At 40.1% G+C, this 18,204-nt stretch overlaps 1 protein-coding gene across 4 annotated transcripts in view; it reads left to right on the forward strand.

Annotated features, from left to right (window-relative positions):
- Positions 1-16,733, forward strand: part of RFC3 (replication factor C subunit 3) — a 49,275-nt gene extending 32,542 nt beyond the window's left edge. For 2 of the 4 annotated variants that reach the window (XM_061993716.1, XM_061993724.1), the window contains exons 3-10: positions 5,658-5,795; positions 7,262-7,329; positions 10,189-10,286; positions 11,777-11,958; positions 12,201-12,337; positions 12,492-12,590; positions 13,630-13,699; positions 15,723-16,733. In XM_061993716.1, the coding sequence (XP_061849700.1) occupies positions 5,727-5,795; positions 7,262-7,329; positions 10,189-10,286; positions 11,777-11,958; positions 12,201-12,337; positions 12,492-12,590; positions 13,630-13,699; positions 15,723-15,914 (915 nt within the window). In that variant the 5' untranslated portion in view covers positions 5,658-5,726 and the 3' untranslated portion in view covers positions 15,915-16,733. The other 2 variants (XM_061993706.1, XM_061993729.1) reach the window with 2 other exon arrangements.
- Positions 16,734-18,204: the final 1,471 nt, after the last annotated feature.

Consider the following 18,204-nt stretch of genomic DNA (forward strand, 5'->3'; position numbering starts at 1 on the left):
AGATCCCGCTGAATGGCAGCACAGCCTTCTGGGGAATCAGCCAGTCCTCCCAGTTTGGTGTCATCAGGGAACCTGCTGAGGGTACACTCTGTCCCCTCATCCAGATCATTGATGAAGATGTTGAACAAGACTGGCCCTATCTTCACAAAGTTAATTCCTAATTACAGATCAAGCACCATTATTTGTTCATATATTTAACTATCTGACAGCATATCATTCTTTAAAGAGGTTCATGATCAGTTTCGATAAGGAATTTGTATATCTTTTTTACAATACATCCAGAAAAGAATGTTGAGTATTTACTGGGTCAGTTTCAGAATACCTTTAAGTTCAAATCTGCAACCGCAAGTGGAAAAGAGTTTGCTTTGTTCCAGTTCTTCTGTTATTGCAAAATGTAGGCTGATGGAAAACTAAGAACATGGCTATATCTTTTAGTCAGTGATCTTGTAAATCCCAAGGGAAAAGATCTAAATTACAAATGAAAATAGTCCATATTTTTTATCAAACAAATGGGCACGTATTCACCATAGCTGCAGTTCATCTGAAGAATGGATCTGTAATTCTACATGTTCCCAGATGGATTTTGAATTTCTGTTCAGAATACTTAAAAATTTCAACTGTCTTCCTACGTCTTTCTATCATGATTAACTGTGCTGCTGTAAATCTTACTTAAATGTGTAGTTGAACAATTCCTGATGGTAGAAATAAAAGGACTTAGGTTTGCACAGCTATGCACAGTGGAGGTCACAGAGGCCTGAGAACAGCAAAACGTATCTCCTTTTCTTCTAATTCTCCAGGCACGCTAGAGACTAGGGAGGTGAGCAGGATCTGTCTCTTAGAGGCAGGAGTTGCAACATGAAGAAGTACTGATTAAATTTGAACATTTTATAATACTGCCAAGTGTCCTGACTGCAGGAAAATATAACTTTCTCCCTTTTCAGAAAAAAAAATCATTTTTCTGCTTCTTTAGTAAAGGGCTTTGCCTTATCTTTTCCAGGTGGACAAGTGTACAAAAGCTTTTGCAGTAATGACTGATGGACAGGAAGTAACTTACAATTAAATGTCATCACTGTAGCCTTTTTCAGAATACATCTTCAATACTTGTGAAAACCTGTCTTCTTATACTTCAGTTTGCTTCATCCTTGCTTGGAAACAAGTTATATTTTCACTACTTTTAATTTTCCAGACTAAATATTGTCAGGTAAACTGTTAGATTGATGAAGCACTAGGATTTCTTGTTTTACTCTTACAAATAAGCAGCTTCTTCAGTGCTGACAATCTATATGGGATATACTTATTTTAGATTTTTATTCAGTTATCAGTGTTAATGTCACATTCAATCTGCATTACATCAGCATGTCACCAATAGAACAGATGTCACTTTATTATGGTCTTTTTTTTTTTTCTCATTGCAATTAGTGATTCAGTCCTTCTTGACACACAATAATTTACTTGCAGCAATATGAGCACTCTGATGGGGACAGGGTGATATAACCTAAAGTGACAGCCAACAGAGTGGCAATAATCTACTAAAATATTTGAAACTGAAAAGAAAAATCTACCTCGCTCAGTTAAGCAGTCAGACAGTCTTCTGTCTGAAAAAGACAAGTTGTTCTCAAGCAAAATGGTACTTGGACTTGTTAATGGATACTTGGATTGCTAGCAGCAATCATGCTGTGAAGATATTTGGGAAGTCAGTATAAAAAATGCTCTAATTTGTTCTATCACTGTTTCAGTAATTGGTTAAACTGGTTTAAAACTCTCTCTAGATATTTAAACACTAGACCTATGTCTTAAGAGTTTTACTTCAATCTGGGTATAAGATGGAGCTTTTTTTATAGTGCCTGACATTGTGTCACCTCCTAGTAACATGGCTGCTGGCATTAAAAGGCTCAAAATGCCATTTGTAGTTAAAATCTCTATTTTCAGTTATATTGGCTAGTTTATTCATGCAGAGAAGTCATTTTACCTTTTGACCTTCCTGCTGGACTGAACAAAATGAGTGAAGACATATTTTAAGTCTTTATATTTGAGCAAATTGTGAGTGAAGCTGAAATTGACACAGTATCCTGTATTATTCACATTTATTTGTAATACACTTGGCCAAATATTTTGATTTACAGTGAAGTTAAAAAAATTAATGAAGTAGAAAATAGAAGCGTTCTAGAGCATTTAAATCAGATATAAAGTACCACAGCTGCAACGCCTCATGCAGGCCCAGGTTTTAAAATGATAACATTTTTACATTACAAACTAATTTTGTTCATCTGCTTACTTTTTACAGCAAGGAATGACTTACCTGAAAGCTGAAGTGTAAGCCCATGCTTAACCACACTGCTGATGTGGGGCACAATTCCCAGCATTTTCCCCTTGGGATAACAAGATATTCTATGGACATTTAATGACCTAATGACAAAGAGAGATAAAGGCTCTCTCAGAGATGCTACACGCCTTTACTCCTCCTTGATCTCTTCTGGAGCTGAAAGTGCCTAAAAGCTTACTGGACAGACTGCTTAAGTCTGACCTCATCCAAAAAGGAGAATCTGTCAGAGTACTTGCTGGAAGGTGGCAAGCCTTCATTTTTAAGAAGACTATCTATAGGGGCTGGAAAAACTGAGCAGGTTATAAGGAGTTATCACAACAGTTTCAATTAAGCATGATATTGAAGCAGCACATCATTCAGAAATTTATTAAAAAGTCGGGCAGATGAGTAACGGATTTGCAAAAGTTTAAAAAGTCTGTTTATAAATACAGTCAATCAAAGAGGTTACCAAAGGCATTAATGGTCAAATTCAGAGACTACTCTGAAGGCCAGCAGCTGCTAAACAGAGAGAAAGGCCACACATGAGAAACAATGTAGACCCACAAAATGTAAATTTAGAAATGGCAAAGGAATGGGTTGCTCTGTGGTGCCAGCTAGAACTCAGGGGCTTAATCGGTAGGCACTAGGCAGGATATTTCTGCTACAGCTTTCACAGACTCAATTTTGCATCACAGCAGTGCTGACAAACCTGATTAATGAGTGTCTATGAGAGTAATGTAAGTATTTCAGAAAAAAAAGGTACCAAAGTATAAACTGATGTGCTCTCTTTGCCCCTCCTAGGTTTATATTTTTGAGTAATACAAATGTCTAGTTTAATGAAGCTATTACCTGCTGACTATAACAAAGAATGTGAATGTGAAGCTGATAAAATATGACAAGTCACATGAACTTTTCATCTAATTATACTTTTTCACAGAAATCATCCAAGTAAAGAAATATGGCTGACAAATTTCAGACCACTCATATGCACATACATTTTATTACTCTAAGAAATTGCACCTTCAAATAGTATCATTTGCACATGATGCTTCATTTATTAGGACTACTACACAAAAAAACTGAGACTTTACCTATTATGTATGCTGTATGTAATTCTGTATATATGTATTCCATATGTACACAAAGCCACATATACAGGTGGAGCTTGCAAGTTCAAAGGGTGATACATAGATTATTAGCTGCAAGTCCAGGATGACACCCAGACAAACAACCTAAGGACTATAAGTTCCCCCAGACATAGAAGACTGGCTTCTATGTGATGGCCATCTGTAGAGGTCGAGGAGAATGAATGCGCACTGCTGGACCTGGTGGACAGTCCATGGGTGCCTGAAGGGCCCTTTAGAAGTCAGCCCCTTCCCTGCCTGCTCATGCTCCCCGGCTGGCTGCTCGGGCGATCCCTACGAGGCCCACCTCACGGATCTAACGCGCCTTCAGCCGACTCCCAAGCCGCCTCCAGCGCGCCCCAGCCATCACCGCTTGCACCAAGTATCTGCACGTGAACTGAAAAAATGAGCTTGCCATAAATAACGCACGATCCGCTGCCCGAGAGCGGGCAGGAGAGGCGCCTGGCGCTGCCGCTGGCACTGCCGGACCGGTGTAATCTGTGCCAGCGGTGCTTTACCAGCGGCCTCGTACGTGCATAACAAGGGAACGCCCCGCCACGGCCGCCCGGACGGTAACGACCGCAGCGGCTGTAAACACAGAGTGATGACACGTCATGCACGAACCCTGCCCGGGCACAGCGGGCAAAACTTGTCCTTCGGGGGGGGAAACAACGCAATGCTGTCGGGTCGCGACACCTGCCCGGGCCTAAGCGCGGCTGTGGACCTCCACCGGCGGGGCGGCGCGGAAAGCGTAGGCCCGCGTTTCCGCCCCTTCGGCGGGCGCCGCTGCGGCGTGTCCCTCGGCGGCCGCCGTATCGGCCCCTCCTCCCGCCGCTACGGGCCGGGGCTGTGGTGGCGGCGCCGCGCGCTTTTCAACCGCCATGAGCCTGTGGGTGGACAAGTACCGTCCTAGCTCGCTGGCCCGCCTGGATTACCACCGCGAGCAGGCGGCGCAGCTCCGCAACCTGGTGAGGGGGCTCCCGGGCCTGCCCCGACGCGCTCGGCGGCCTCTGCCCGGTACCGGTGCGGCCGCTTGAGGCGCTCCCGCCACTTCGCGCTCTCCTCCCCGCGGCAGGGATCGAGCCCACCACCGCCCTCTCTTCCCTGACGCCAGGGTCCTCCGCGCGTCAGGATTCCGCGGCCCGTAACGCCGACCCGCGTGTCTGCAGGGCAGGGGTCGGGTGCTTTCCCTTGGCGCAGGCCTTAGGCTTCTCAGGAGCGTCCCTACCCGGCGCCGCCGGCGGGAGGGCCCGTGGCATCGTGCCCTGCTCGGGAGCGTGGGCTGTACGCCAAGGAAAAGGCTGTGATGAAGTTCGTGGCTTGACTTGCTCAGGAGCGATGTGCATTAGTGCTTCTTGCTGGTCTTAGCTGAGAATGATTGATATCTCCGAGAATAGGGCCTGCCGTGTTAACTTAAAGTTAGCTTAAGTTTTTAAAGCAGGTGGGAACAAAAACCACGGCTATGTAATTGTTTAAATGTTCAAGAATTGCTTTCCCAGCCAGATGTGCTGAGCTCTCTTCATTAGACTCCAGATGTGCTGAGCTCTCTTCATTATACTCCAAATGTGCTGAGCTCTCATCATTAGACTCTGGATGTGCTAAGCTCTCTCTTCATTAGACTCTGGATGTGCTGAGCTCTCTTCGCTGATCCCCTAGATTGATTTGGTCTTAGTGTTTCTGACATTTGTATCTAACTCATGTGAGTTTGGACTCAGGGGGTTGAGTCAGATGTCCATTCAGGTCATGCTTTTTAGCTTTACAAGAAACAAACTCCTAACTTCATTTAGGAATGAACTTCATTTAGGAAACACACTATCTGTTACTCGCCTAGATTCAAGGCTTGCAAATGAACCAACAAAGTAATTATATCTACACATACTCATCATAATTGTATGTGTGTATGTCATCTTCAAATTTAGTTTTAATCGGTTTTACTGTGTGTTTGTTGCAACTGTCACTCTAAAAACCCTGAAAAGCATGTGAATGTTTGTTGGGTTTTGGCCTTGGTTTTTGTTCTTGTATTGGTTTCTTTTTGAGGGGTGAGGTGTTTGGAATTAGATATGGTCTTCAGAAAATGTAATGTTCTATAGGAAATACTGCTGCGGGAAATAAATTCAACAGTTCTAGGTACTCTGTTGTGACAGAGATGGAAAATGTAAACTTGTGTGAGAATGGAAGGATGAATACTCTTAAGAGGAAAATACTGTAGCTAACTAATATTTTGTGTCCAGGTTCAGTGTGGTGACTTCCCTCATCTATTGGTGTATGGACCATCAGGAGCTGGAAAAAAGACAAGAATAATGTGTTTGTTAAGGGAATTATATGGTGCAGGAGTGGAAAAACTGAGGATTGAGCATCAGAGTATAACGGTAAAAGACAAGAATCTGTCTGCTGTGTAGTAATGTGGATATCTATATATGGATGTGTTCCTATTGTGAGACTTCTGTATTTATTTGAGTTTTAAAACATTTTTTTTCACACTTTATCTTCAAGATCTTTTATGTAATTAATTGGAACACTTTTGTTACATGAACCAAAGTTTTGTGAGATTTACTTGTTCCTGAAGTCTTCATGGGTGGATGTGGGGTCTTATTTTCTGTGAGTGGTTGGGTTTGCTCTGTTTTGTTTTTTACAAGTCAGTTTGCACAATAGTATGTGTTGTGATAGGTTGTCTCTTAATTAAATATACAGAATTTAATTTGTCTGTAAAAATAACCTTTATTTTTAAAGCTGGCATTGCTTTTGCATATATGCAAGTTTTAACTTGTTTTCCTATTCTCACCATGGCAGTTTCAGCATTGGCATAAAAGGTCAATTTAAGTTCTTTGTGCCTTGGTCTTAGGCATGTTTATTATTGTTTATTATTCATAGGTTTTCATGTTTATTATTCATAGGTTATAGTATCCATTCAAAGTCCTTGTTATGGAAGGCTTAACCAGTAAGGGGTTATCAAGGTCTCTTGATAAGTAGGTTATTTAATAATTGCTTTTTAATTCTCAGGAGTGAAACAAGTATAGTACTTGTATTGGATGATAGAAATATAGAATATATTTAACTGCATACTCAATTCAGAGGTGATTAAAAATACTAGTTTTATTCTTTAAACAAAAAGTATAGAGTTGAAATCCTTTGCCAAGAGAGGAAAACAACCTCTTTAGGCTTGTCCAGAGGTTTTCCCTCCAAAACTTTTCATTGGAGAGGAAAAGTATAATTTATTTTGAATGGCTAATTCCAATAATAACACATACTATGTATTACTGTAATAATCATAACTGTTATTATTTTACATGCTGGATGATGTGTCTGTACTCCCCCTTTGGAGGTGGGGTTGGGGGGTGGGAGATGCCTAAGTCTCCTGAGGGGAGATCTTATTAACATTTACAAATATCTAAATGGTGGGTGTCAGGAGGTTGGGACATCCCTTTTTTCTATAGTAGCTAGCAACAGGACAAGGGGGTAATGGGATGAAGCTGGAACACAAAAAGTTCCACCTAAATATAGGAAAAAAACTATTTCACTGTGAGGGTGAGGGAGCAGTGGCACAGGCTGCCCAGAGGGGTTGTGGAGTCTCCTTCCTTGGAGGTTTTCAAGACCCACCTGGACATGTTTCTATGTGACCTGATGTAGGTGAACCTGCTTGTGCAGGGGGGTTGGACTAGATGATCTCTAAAGGTCCCTTCCAACCCCTACCATTCTAAGTCTGGTATCTCAGCAGTTTTTTGATCTCTGAGACTTTTGTATTGCCTCTGACTCAGTTTTAATCTGTAAGATAAGTGTTTGCATCAGATTTTTAGAACACCTTTTGTGAAGTTTAATATGCCTACTTTTTACATAGGCACCTTCTAAAAAGAAAATTGAAATTAGCACCATTGCAAGTAATTACCACCTTGAAGTTAACCCAAGGTAAGTGTACAGTAAAAATGTCCCACTTTAAACATAAGCCACTGGTCATACTACAGGTGGTTTCAGCCTGGGTATCTAAGAGCTTGATAGCCCTGTTTATTTTCTGAGAAAATTAGATAATGATTTATGGGTTTGGACTGCAAATGGGAAGCAAGAGAGGATTTTTATTTGAACAGCTCTAAATGAGCAAAAATTTGGATTGCTGTATACTAAAGACAGTAGTGTTCTGATTAACTTGCCACATAAGCATGCTGATGTTGAGGAATAGATAACAAACAGTTTTTGATTCATAGATTTAACAATTTAAGTTGAAGTTGAGAGCTTTTATTGGAACCAATACCCCCATGTTGTTGGTTCTGTCACAAATACAAAAATAAAATGTGAAAGCAAGAGAGGTTTACCCAGTAACTCTTAAAATAAGGAGTTTAGAGCACAGGAAAGAGCAACACTGCAAAATGCTGGGAATACTGTCATGAGTGAGGTCAACTGTTGATTTAAACGGCAGAAGCTGTAATAGTGTACTGTATTTCTTCTTTGACAGTTGTGAAATTGCTGGTGATAGTTCACTGACCCAAAGTAAATACTTGTATTTACCCAAAAGCGTTTAATGTTGCTTTAAATCACATGAGTCTAAATGTCATTGTGTGCTGGGAGGCTTTGGTTGTGGTGGCTTTGTTGTCTGGGTTGCAATTTTAAGACACTGTGTATACTGAAGTAACTTTTAGCTTTGTGCTTATTGCTAAACTTTTTCTCATGTTGTTCTGTGTTTTAGAAGCTATTGTCATCTACTGTGTCTCCTTTAAAAGCTTGTTCTGCAGCTAATCTCTCTATATTAGTGAATATCTGCTGGTATTCTAATACAGACCCAAACAATTAAAACTGAGGCTTTTTTAGTGGTAATTAACTGTTTGAATATGTTGTTTTGGAGGTATAAAATGTGTGACCATTCAATCTTCTGCTTTGATAACCTAAGGCTAATACTTCTCTTAATCTCCACAGACCACTTTTGACTTGAGACATGTTTAAAGTAAAATACAGTTATCTTCATATTAAAATCCTAAAAGTGTAGAACTGTTGCATTGGTTATTGTGTAGAATAGCAGTGCTGAGTTTTCATTAAGAATTAATATTTTGATTCATAAGCTTTAAGTGCTCATGAAATTGTCATGTTTATGTCTGACCAGATAATGAACCTGTGTCTGCTGTGCTAATGTTTATCAGCATAAGCTGTGAAGTTTGATTCAATTATAACACTGAAATCATGTGGATCTTTAGTAGCATGGAACATGACAAATGGCAAACAGGGAAAGGAAATTAACTTCTGGGAAGGACTCTGCAGCTATTGACTTTATTATGGAACTTTATTAGACAGAGCTGTTCTTTTTCCTCCGAAGGAAGGATATTTACTGAATTTCAAAACACTATCCCATGTCACTTGACTAGCTTGGATAGTTGCTTTAAAATAGGTTCTGCTGAGTAGTGGGTAGTGAAAGAATAAGCAACAATAAAAATTAAATATTTATATTTGTTTTCTTTTCCTGAAATGTTTGTTGGGGTCATGTTATATCAAGGATAATCCTTCACCATGAAATTACTGTTATTAAGAAACTATTTGAATCGCTTTCCATTTCCAGAAATGGATCTAGCTGATAAATAAAAACCCACTTGTTTCATTTTGCTTTGTGAGGTTTTTCTGTGCTATGATCGAAGGTCTGCTCCCTGGCTGAAGGAGAGATCTCTGCAGTGGAGGTCAGCGTACCCTATTCAGCAGATCATTGAGATAACACACTTGTGCCTGTTGTGCTGCATTCTCTCTGACAGGAATAGGGAAGATCTGGTTGAGGAGTGACTTGAACAGGACAGACAAATGCTTTTTTTGGTTGTTTTCCAGTGAAATACTGCAGAGCTACTGCTCCCTCTGGAAAGGCAATAGTCAGGAGATGTTGGAGCATGTCCAGAGATGGGTAAAAAAGCTGGTGAAGGGTCTGGAGCACAAGCCTGATGAGGACCAGATGAGGGAGCTGGGGTTGTTTAGTCTGGAGAAGAGGAGGCTGAAGAGAGAGATGATCACTCTCTACAACTACCTGAAGTTGTAGCAAGGTTAGAGTTGATCTCTCCAGTAATGAATGATAGGACACGAGGAAGAGGTCTCAAGTTGTGCCAGGACAGGGTTTAGATTGGACATTAGGAAGAACTTTTTCACCAAGTGAGTTATTAAGCATTGGAACGGGCTGTCCAGGGAGGCAGGTGAGTCACCATCCCTAGAGATATTCAAAAGACACGTAGATGAGATGCTGAGAGATATAGTTTAATTTAGTGATGAACTTGGCAATGTGAGGTTAGTGGTTGGACTTGATCTCAAAGGTATTTTCCATTTGTTATGATTCCATGAAGCATATAGGTTTTTAATATCATAACATCTACTTTTCAGGGAAAAATAAAACTATGTATTTACATCAGTCCTTTGAATCGGGTATCTTGTTATGTGGTTAGATGTACTTTTTCTTCCCTTAATGGGTAAAAATATTCACATCATGTGTCTTTGCCCAAATCATAGGTAACAAAATTTGTATTTTTCATACCAGAAAAATAAGTGTTATTGAGTTAATAAAACATTTGACAATGATTTCAGTACTTTCCATTACAGTGCTGCTAATTCACCTGTTCCTGCAGAAGCTTTGGATTGGTTTTGTTATTAGGAAGGTGCCTTTCAGCAAAGCATGTATTCATATTAATTCTAACCTCAACAGCTTCCGGATTCTTTTGGTATTCTTGTTCAGTCAAGAGGCTACTTAGTAAGGATGTATTTTATATGCAATATAAAGTTCTAAATCAAGTTTTATTCAAACTCCTGGTACAGTGATGCAGGAAACAACGACCGTGTAGTAATTCAGGAACTCTTGAAGACAGTAGCACAATCTCAACAGCTTGAGACAAGTACTCAACGAGACTTTAAGGGTAAGTAAAACCAGTTAAAACCAGTCAAATGACTTTTTAAACTTGTTTTGCAGAGACTTTAGCTGACTGTTTTGTTTGTACCTGTATGTTGCGTGTATGTACCCTTTTGAAATCAAACAACCTCTCATTATTCTTCCACTGTGGAAATACCCTGAGTGATTAAATCGTCAGGAAGAGGTTGTGTCTTGTGTTGGTTTCTTAGGAGGACAGGATGTAGTTGAATGACAGTGGCTGTGCAGCAGGGATCAGAGCTCCCTCTGTCTTTATTCCAAGTCTGCCACTGAAGTGCAACTGTAGCTTAGTTTGGTGATCCACAGTAATAGTTCGAGTTAATTAATGTTGAGTTGAGGGACAGGGTAACCTTCTGCTAAGTTAGGTGTTGACCACTTATTTGTGGTGTTTTGAGGAATGAACTGTCTTAGGCAGAAAGTTTAGAAGCGTTTCATCTGTAGTGTATGGAAGAACACCGGGTAAGAAAATGAAGCAAGCTTCCACTGAGTTTTCCAAAACACGTGTTGTTACAACTGGCTTATTTTTCCTCCAGGTAACTAAATTGAAAGCAAAATCAGAACTATGTAACAAGAGATTGAAGGAGAGAAGGAATCTTGACAGAATAGAGCAGAAATTAGCTGAACACAGTCATGAATTTAGTACTTTATCTTATTTTCCTCACTCTTCCCAGGAAATACTACATTTACCTAATCTGCTGGTTGCTGATTGGCTCTACCAGTTGCTCATGTTTATATATGTCCTCACAGCTGCACTCATACTATGCACCTCAAACTATCTGGCAAGCTGCCTGGTCTCCTTAGGCTGCATATGTAACCAGAGGTGAACTGGGAGAAGGGTCATGGGCTGACTTGTTCCTTCAGGCTGTTCTCACTGGACCATTCAGAGAACTGAAATGAGCTACCTATGGAGGAGCCTGCAGAAGGTAGCTGGTTAGGCTACTTGCTTCATATGAGATGTCTCCTGTTTTGGTTTGATTTGGTTTTTTTCCCTGTAAAAGACCATAGAAAGGTGCTGCAGCTACAATAATAAGGCAGCTTTCTCCTTTGTTAAGCTAAGCCTTTGTCTTTTAAACATGAAATGTACTGAGAGGAGTCTTCCTGAAATGTGTGCTTATTGATATGTCCTTATGCCATAAAGTCTTTTGCATTTCTTATTTAAAAATTACTTTCAAAATACTAATTTTCAAAGTGAAAGCTTCTATACCTACCTGGATTATTTCTCGGCACGGCAGTGTTGCAGGCGCTGCTCTAAAGAAATTGACATTCCAGGCTGTGCATGCAGGGATGTGAAGGAGTAGAAGATTGTACGGTCAAAGAGGCATGCAGGTTGCAGTTTTATTTTCCTGTCTGTGGAACCATGCTGCCTTTTTCTGCTTGTGTCATTTATTTTGGTATTATCAATTGTACATCACCGTACTCATTTTCTTAGAAAGATTTGATTTTAATAAACTCCCCCTTTATTTCTAATTCTTTTTTCAGTGGTACTGTTAACAGAAGTTGACAAACTCACTAAAGATGCTCAGCATGCTTTGCGAAGAACAATGGAGAAGTACATGGCGACCTGCAGGCTGATCCTGTGCTGCAACTCCATGTCAAAAATCATAGGGCCTATTCAAAGCAGATGCCTGGCTGTACGAGTGCCTGCTCCCAGCATTGAAGATGTATGTTGAAGTGAATGCAAAAATAAATTATTTAAACTTCTTACTAGATAAAGTCTTGCTGTAGGCTCAAATATTTTTCTTCCTCAAAGTGGCTTACCTTTTCTTTGTAGAGGGGGACCTGTCAAGCATGTCTTATGAAAGACTGGTCTATCTCTGGTCCAGATACGTTTCAAACAGGAAAATCTGCAGGTACTTAACTGTCTTCTGAATGTTGCACTCCCTGCTCTCTGATTCCTGTCTAGATCTGCCATGTCTTGTCGACTGTGTGTAAGAAAGAAGGCCTGACTCTTCCTCAGGAACTGGCTCAAAGGCTTGCAGAGAAGTCTGGCAGGAATCTTCGGAAAGCACTGCTTATGTGTGAATCCTGCAGAGTACAACAGTAAGTCACCGTGCTATGAATTACTGCAAATTAAAATGTGATATATAAATGAACTTTTAAGTTCATTTAGTACTTTTGAGGCCTTATTAGAAAAGGCCTCAAAAGTACTTTAATCTGACTTCAGTCTTTTAAAAAAAATACTACTATTCTGCAGATATCCTTTTACTGCTGATCAAGACATTCCTGAGATGGACTGGGAAGTTTATTTGAGAGAAACTGCAAATGCTATTGTCAGTCAACAGACACCACAAAGGTACATACACACACTTACTTGCGGCTATAAATTATGGTTTTGGTGTACTCTCAAACTTAAAAAAAAAAGGTTCCAATTAAAAATCTGACATATTTAGTTTAGTTATTAATTTCCTGGGGTTTGTACCGGAGCTCGTACTGTGCAACCAGAGGAGGTGAGCTTAAAAATTACCAGAGGAGGCTGAATGAGCTTCAGGAACTGAAGGAATTGTTAGTTTTCTCTGTCAAAGCTTTGTAATCAAAAATGACCATAAGGTTAGTTGCATTTTTTTCTCTGTGGGATTTTTTGGGATGGGGGTTTGTTATTTTGGTTTTTGTAGGGATGATGCTAGTGGTGATGGTAGTTTAGTGGGGGTTTTTTGTTTATTAGTCGTCTTTCACTATCTTGGTGTAATTCAGCTATGTAAAAAAACTGGAAATGAGAAATCAGCTCTCTTTTTAAGCACATTAGGAGGTGCCCCTTTTATCCCTCTCAGTGTCATACACAGCCTGATCCTTTTATAGATTATATGAGATGTCACTTAAATTCTTGTATTTAATTTAAGTGCTTGTAGCTTCTGACCTCCTGTTATCAAAAGATGAGAGTTGATAGATGTATGTCTTTCTGCCACCTAATCATCTTAGTCTCCCTTGTAAACAATGAAGAGGGAAAAAGTATAAGCAAGTCTTGTAGCTCTAATAAATTTTATAGTGTCCTCGTGCTAATCTTAAGAATGAATAATAAATGTAGATATGAAGAGGAATTAAAAGGAGACAAGCCTTAATTAATAGCCGTGTAGCTTCTAGATTACCTGAGACTATTGTAACTAGAATCTGTCTTACTGTTTTGAATAAAGGTGTTATGTAGCATTTGAATTGAAACTGACTGACTTGGGTGATGCTTCTGGGTTTAAAATAGCACACGAAACCAAAACCAGGAAAAAGCTTTGCTTAGATTGACTTTTTTTTTTTTTACCCTTGCAGCACATTTTACAAATAGTGCAAACACATCGGTATACTTTGGGGAAGTACCTCTCATACTTGTGGTGTCTTTCCAATAGGCTTTTAGAGGTCCGTGGACGACTTTATGAACTCCTGACACACTGCATTCCTCCTGAGATTATAATGAAGGTAATTCAGCTATCTAGCCCTTCATGTGTTATAAATATTAATGCTGTGACAGTCTCAATTTGAGTTTTAAAACACAACCAAAACACACCAAAACATCAGAAACTATTCAAATGTAGATGAAAAGTTGTGCCCTTTCCAAATAGATGTGAATGACCAAAAGATAGTTTTGTGTTTCCACTGGAGTAACCAAACTAGTCCCTGTTATTTCTCTGAGGCAGTAATTAAAGACCTTGTTCCTGCAAATGCTGATACAGAGCACTTGCTTGTTGTCCTCAGTTGCTACATTTGGCTGTTCAGTTAGGCATGAAGCTTCTGAGTTGCCTAGATTCGGGGGCAGGAAGAGTCTATTCTCTAATTTGGAAAATGTGCCTAGTTTGTTTTTGTTGCAGGCTTCCTTGATCACACCTCTATTGAATGGTTTACTAAAACTTCTGTGATCGCAGAACGGCAGCATCATAGCTGAGTGAAAACAAAGGAGCACATGCTTTGTGCCTCTGAGGACTTCAGGACAGTTTCTGTATTGAAGCATATACAGATTTTAGGGACTAATTTTGATATAATTTGTTCCCTTTTGTAAAAGTTTTGTTGTTATACATTCAATATTTTCTCTGGAGAGCTTTACTGAAAGATGCTAGACCAGCAGGCCCCTTTAAAGACAGAAGTCATTTTGGTAGGAAAGCAAGCAAATGTGACATGTTTTTATTTTTAGCAGGGTGAAAGGATGCTGAAGACAACTAGAGCAGAACAAAGATTAAAGCTAACACTTGCTACTTAACCTAGATGGACTTTGCTGTCAGACACAATTACAAGACAATAAATTTCACAGTAACTGATTTCTACTTTCCATCAGTTTTGGTGGTTAGATGTTCCTTTAACCTTCGTTTCTTATGGTAGGTTAGTGGATCCTGCATAATCCTGTTTGAGGACTGTTGTCATCAGACCAAAGGTGGATGTTCTCTACCCACTGTTTCTTCATAAACTTGAAATGATCTAGAGATACTTCTTAATCCTGACCCTTTTAGTGGGGATGGGTTTGCAATGATTTTTTTTTGTGGTCTCAGATCGAAAATAGTGCACATCTTGGTTTTGTTATGACAAGTATCTTGTGTATCTACACATAAATATGTAGATAAACATACGTTTATGTTTTAAATAAGCCATTTCATTATATTTGTTAATGTTATTGCTCTTTGTGCTCTGCTGTCAAGATAGGAAGTAAATGATTTTAGTACACTTACTGTCTTGGTAAAAACCCTTCCCAGGGCTATGTGCCTGCATGCAAGAGAGGTTATAGTATTTGAGGATGAGGTTAACTTTGATTTTCTTTAAGGCATAAGTGCTTCCAGTATGTGATGCTTTCCTGTCTATGAACACAGTAGGGAACATCTGTTTGGAATTTTTCATGAAAGAAGGTTCTGAAGAGACCTAGTTCCATGAATCTCGTTCTGTCAAAAATAAGTGGTGTAATGGTTCTGGAATGTCTTTTCTGTTGTATCTTTGAGTGAACTGTTGATCATAGCTCTCCTGCTCTCAGAGAACTACTGATTGAGGACCTGGAACATCTTTCTTATGAGGAAAGGCTGCGGGAACTGGGGCTGTTTAGTCTGGAGAGGAGGAAACTGAGGGGGGTTTTTATTAATATTTACAAATATCTAAATAGTGTATGTCAGGAGGTTGAGGCATCCATTTTTTCTAATGTATCTAGCAACAGGACAAGGGGTAATGGCATGAAGCTGGAACACAGAAAGTTCAATTTAAACATAAGAAAAAACTATTTTACTGTTCAGGTGAGGTAGCAGTGGCACAGGCTGCCCAGGGAGCGTGTGGAGTCTCCTTCCTTGGAGGTCTTCAACACCCGCCTGGACATATTTGTGTGACCTGATCTAGATTGACCTGCTTCTTCAGGGGAGTTGGACGAGACGATCTCTGGAGGTCCCTTCCAACCCTCACCATTCTATGATTCTATGAAATAAGGTTGTCCTCAACAACAATTTCAAGTACTGTCCTGTTTTTACCCCTTTAGGGCCTCCTGACAGAACTTCTAAATAACTGTGATGGACAACTGAAAGCAGAAGTTGCACAGATGGCAGCCTTCTATGAGCACCGCCTGCAACTGGGCAGCAAAGCCATTTATCATCTGGAAGCATTTGTAGCAAAGTTTATGGCAATTTACAAGAAGTTTATGGAAGACGGACTAGATGACATGATATTCTAACTCTAGTGCCCAAAGTCATACATGGAATGTTGTTATAATGCCAGTAATGTTGCAGATGTTGTCTGTTTGCCTGTTCTTGACTGCTTGGGGGGTTTGGTTCAAAGCCAAATATTTCATTTTGCTATTATAATAACACAGTGAGGTAAAGAACAATGTTTGTTCAGTTTTAGAAACCAGATGGATTGTTTGGCAGCCACAAATCCATCTTTAGACCCATACAAAATATGTTAGCCTTTCAGAAAGACAACAAGTTGCCTTTGAAGACAAGATGGTTGTCGCTCAGCAGTATTTGGAAGCTGACATTGAGAGGAGAGAATGTGGATGCTGCCTAGTTGCTTTTGAATTGCTCACAGGCAAGGCTGTAAGCAAAAGATGTTTTTTCCACATTGTGGTAAGTTCCAGTTTGAGCATGTATGTTCTGCCTACTGATTTATCTATTGTGCTATCTGGCCTGATTTTTATTTTAGCCTCACCATTTTTGTGGTGTGCTGGCACAGAGTGTTCCCTGACTCTTATTTGTAAGCAGCTGCATTGAAATTGTGGATGAGCAATACTTCTGTGTTGCTTGTACATCTGTTTGACAGCATGGAACACTTTGTTTGGAAGGAATATGCCTGTATAAAGCAAGGCCACATGGTGGCTGATGCTTTGGGGTTCTCCCTAACTCATATAATGCTCAGAAGTTGCCTGTAGTTTGACCAAGGTTTAAACTTTTAGCATGTATTCTTTCACCTCTTAAATTGATATGTGACTCTTTTTAAATGGCAAAATAAATTGTAAAAATAAGAACAATAAATAAAATGCTGAGGAATTGTGTTACACTGTCTGTGACTACTGTGTGTTCTTGGGCTTTGATATAGATGGTCTTTTCAGAAAGGTTAGATATACCCCCTTTGCCATTATAAGGCTAAAGGGAACCACTGAGGCTGGAAAACAACCCCTCAAAATAAATAAATTAAAGAAACCCCAAACCCCCCCACCAAAACCCACAGTCCCAAATGCTTTATGGTCCCCATCTTTTACACATTATGTGTGTGTTCTAGTTCCCTAAAAATTACTGAATTCATGCTTTTTATTACTTCACTCTGATAGTTTAGGCTATTACTAGACACTATTTAATGATAAAGTGAATTAAATACTGTTTCCCATCCCACCCCTTCTTTGTGTCAGGGAAGGGTTTAGTATTTGGGGATTTCTGCATTGAAGCTAGTTCTGCCTAATGGCAGTTGTTTTGGAAGCTAGGCCCCTACCCTTAGTAATTGATGAAGAACCTTGTTAGTTATTACTGTCTCATCGTCTTTAAAATGTACAAAAGTCAGCATTAACCTTCAGGAGGTTGTGTCCCGTGTGTTCCCATGCATGGGGCCTTCTGCCTCCTTCTCAGCAGGATGGTGCTGGCCTGCTTCACCCTCAACTGCTCTTCTTGAAACCCAACCAGTCTGGAAGATGGAGTTTTCTATTCCATCTGCTCTTGTAACGCAAATCCACAGTGCTGGTAGCTTGTCAAGATGTAAGTGACTTGACTGTCAGGGATCCTGGAAAACCATTAAATTAGAGTTAGTGGTAGTGGAAATGAGAACTTAAATCCATGACAAGGAAGTGCGCAAGAATGGTACAGGGGGTATAATTCACGTATAAACTGCCTGCTCTTGTAGAAGCCTAGTCCATCTACCCCTTTTTTAAAAGCTAAGCAAATTTTACCATTTGCAAACTGTAAACAGAGCATGTGATCAAGCAGAAGCATGAGTTCTGCTTCTCTCTCACTCCCAAAGAAAGAAACAAGAAATCTAACATAAAAGGGGAATGTGCGCAGGGCTTTGTGAGATGCAGTTGAAATGTGCAGGGACGGTCAGTGAGAGGAGGCAGAGGAGCAGCTTGCTGTTTCAGAAACTCTCAGCAGCTTTGTCTGGGAGACTGAAACCTCAACATAAATATCTCAGTGGGTGTTCTGGCTGCCTCTTCTTGAGGTTCCATTTTTATCATGTTCTAGTTTGACTGCATCTAGAGTAGTCAAAGATGGAGAAATGGGTTAACGATCAGGGATCGCTGGCAGAGGAAATGCCACCGTTGTTCCCAAAAGCCAGCATTTCCTCCTGCTGATCATGCTTCTGCCTCTGTTTTCCACAGCCTAGAGCCCAGAAATTTAAATGCACAGGCACTGTGTCTCCTAAGTCTCTGCACACATTCTTCCTTCCCACGGTGATTTTTGTAGTAGCTCTTGCCTTACATGGTCAGTAAGTTGTGCTTTTTGGGGATCACCCCTTAGAGGGTGATAGCCCCTTGGGATGCT

The sequence above is a fragment of the Colius striatus genome, chromosome 1, assembly GCF_028858725.1.
Source record: "Colius striatus isolate bColStr4 chromosome 1, bColStr4.1.hap1, whole genome shotgun sequence".
Classification (NCBI taxonomy): Eukaryota; Metazoa; Chordata; class Aves; order Coliiformes; family Coliidae; genus Colius; species Colius striatus.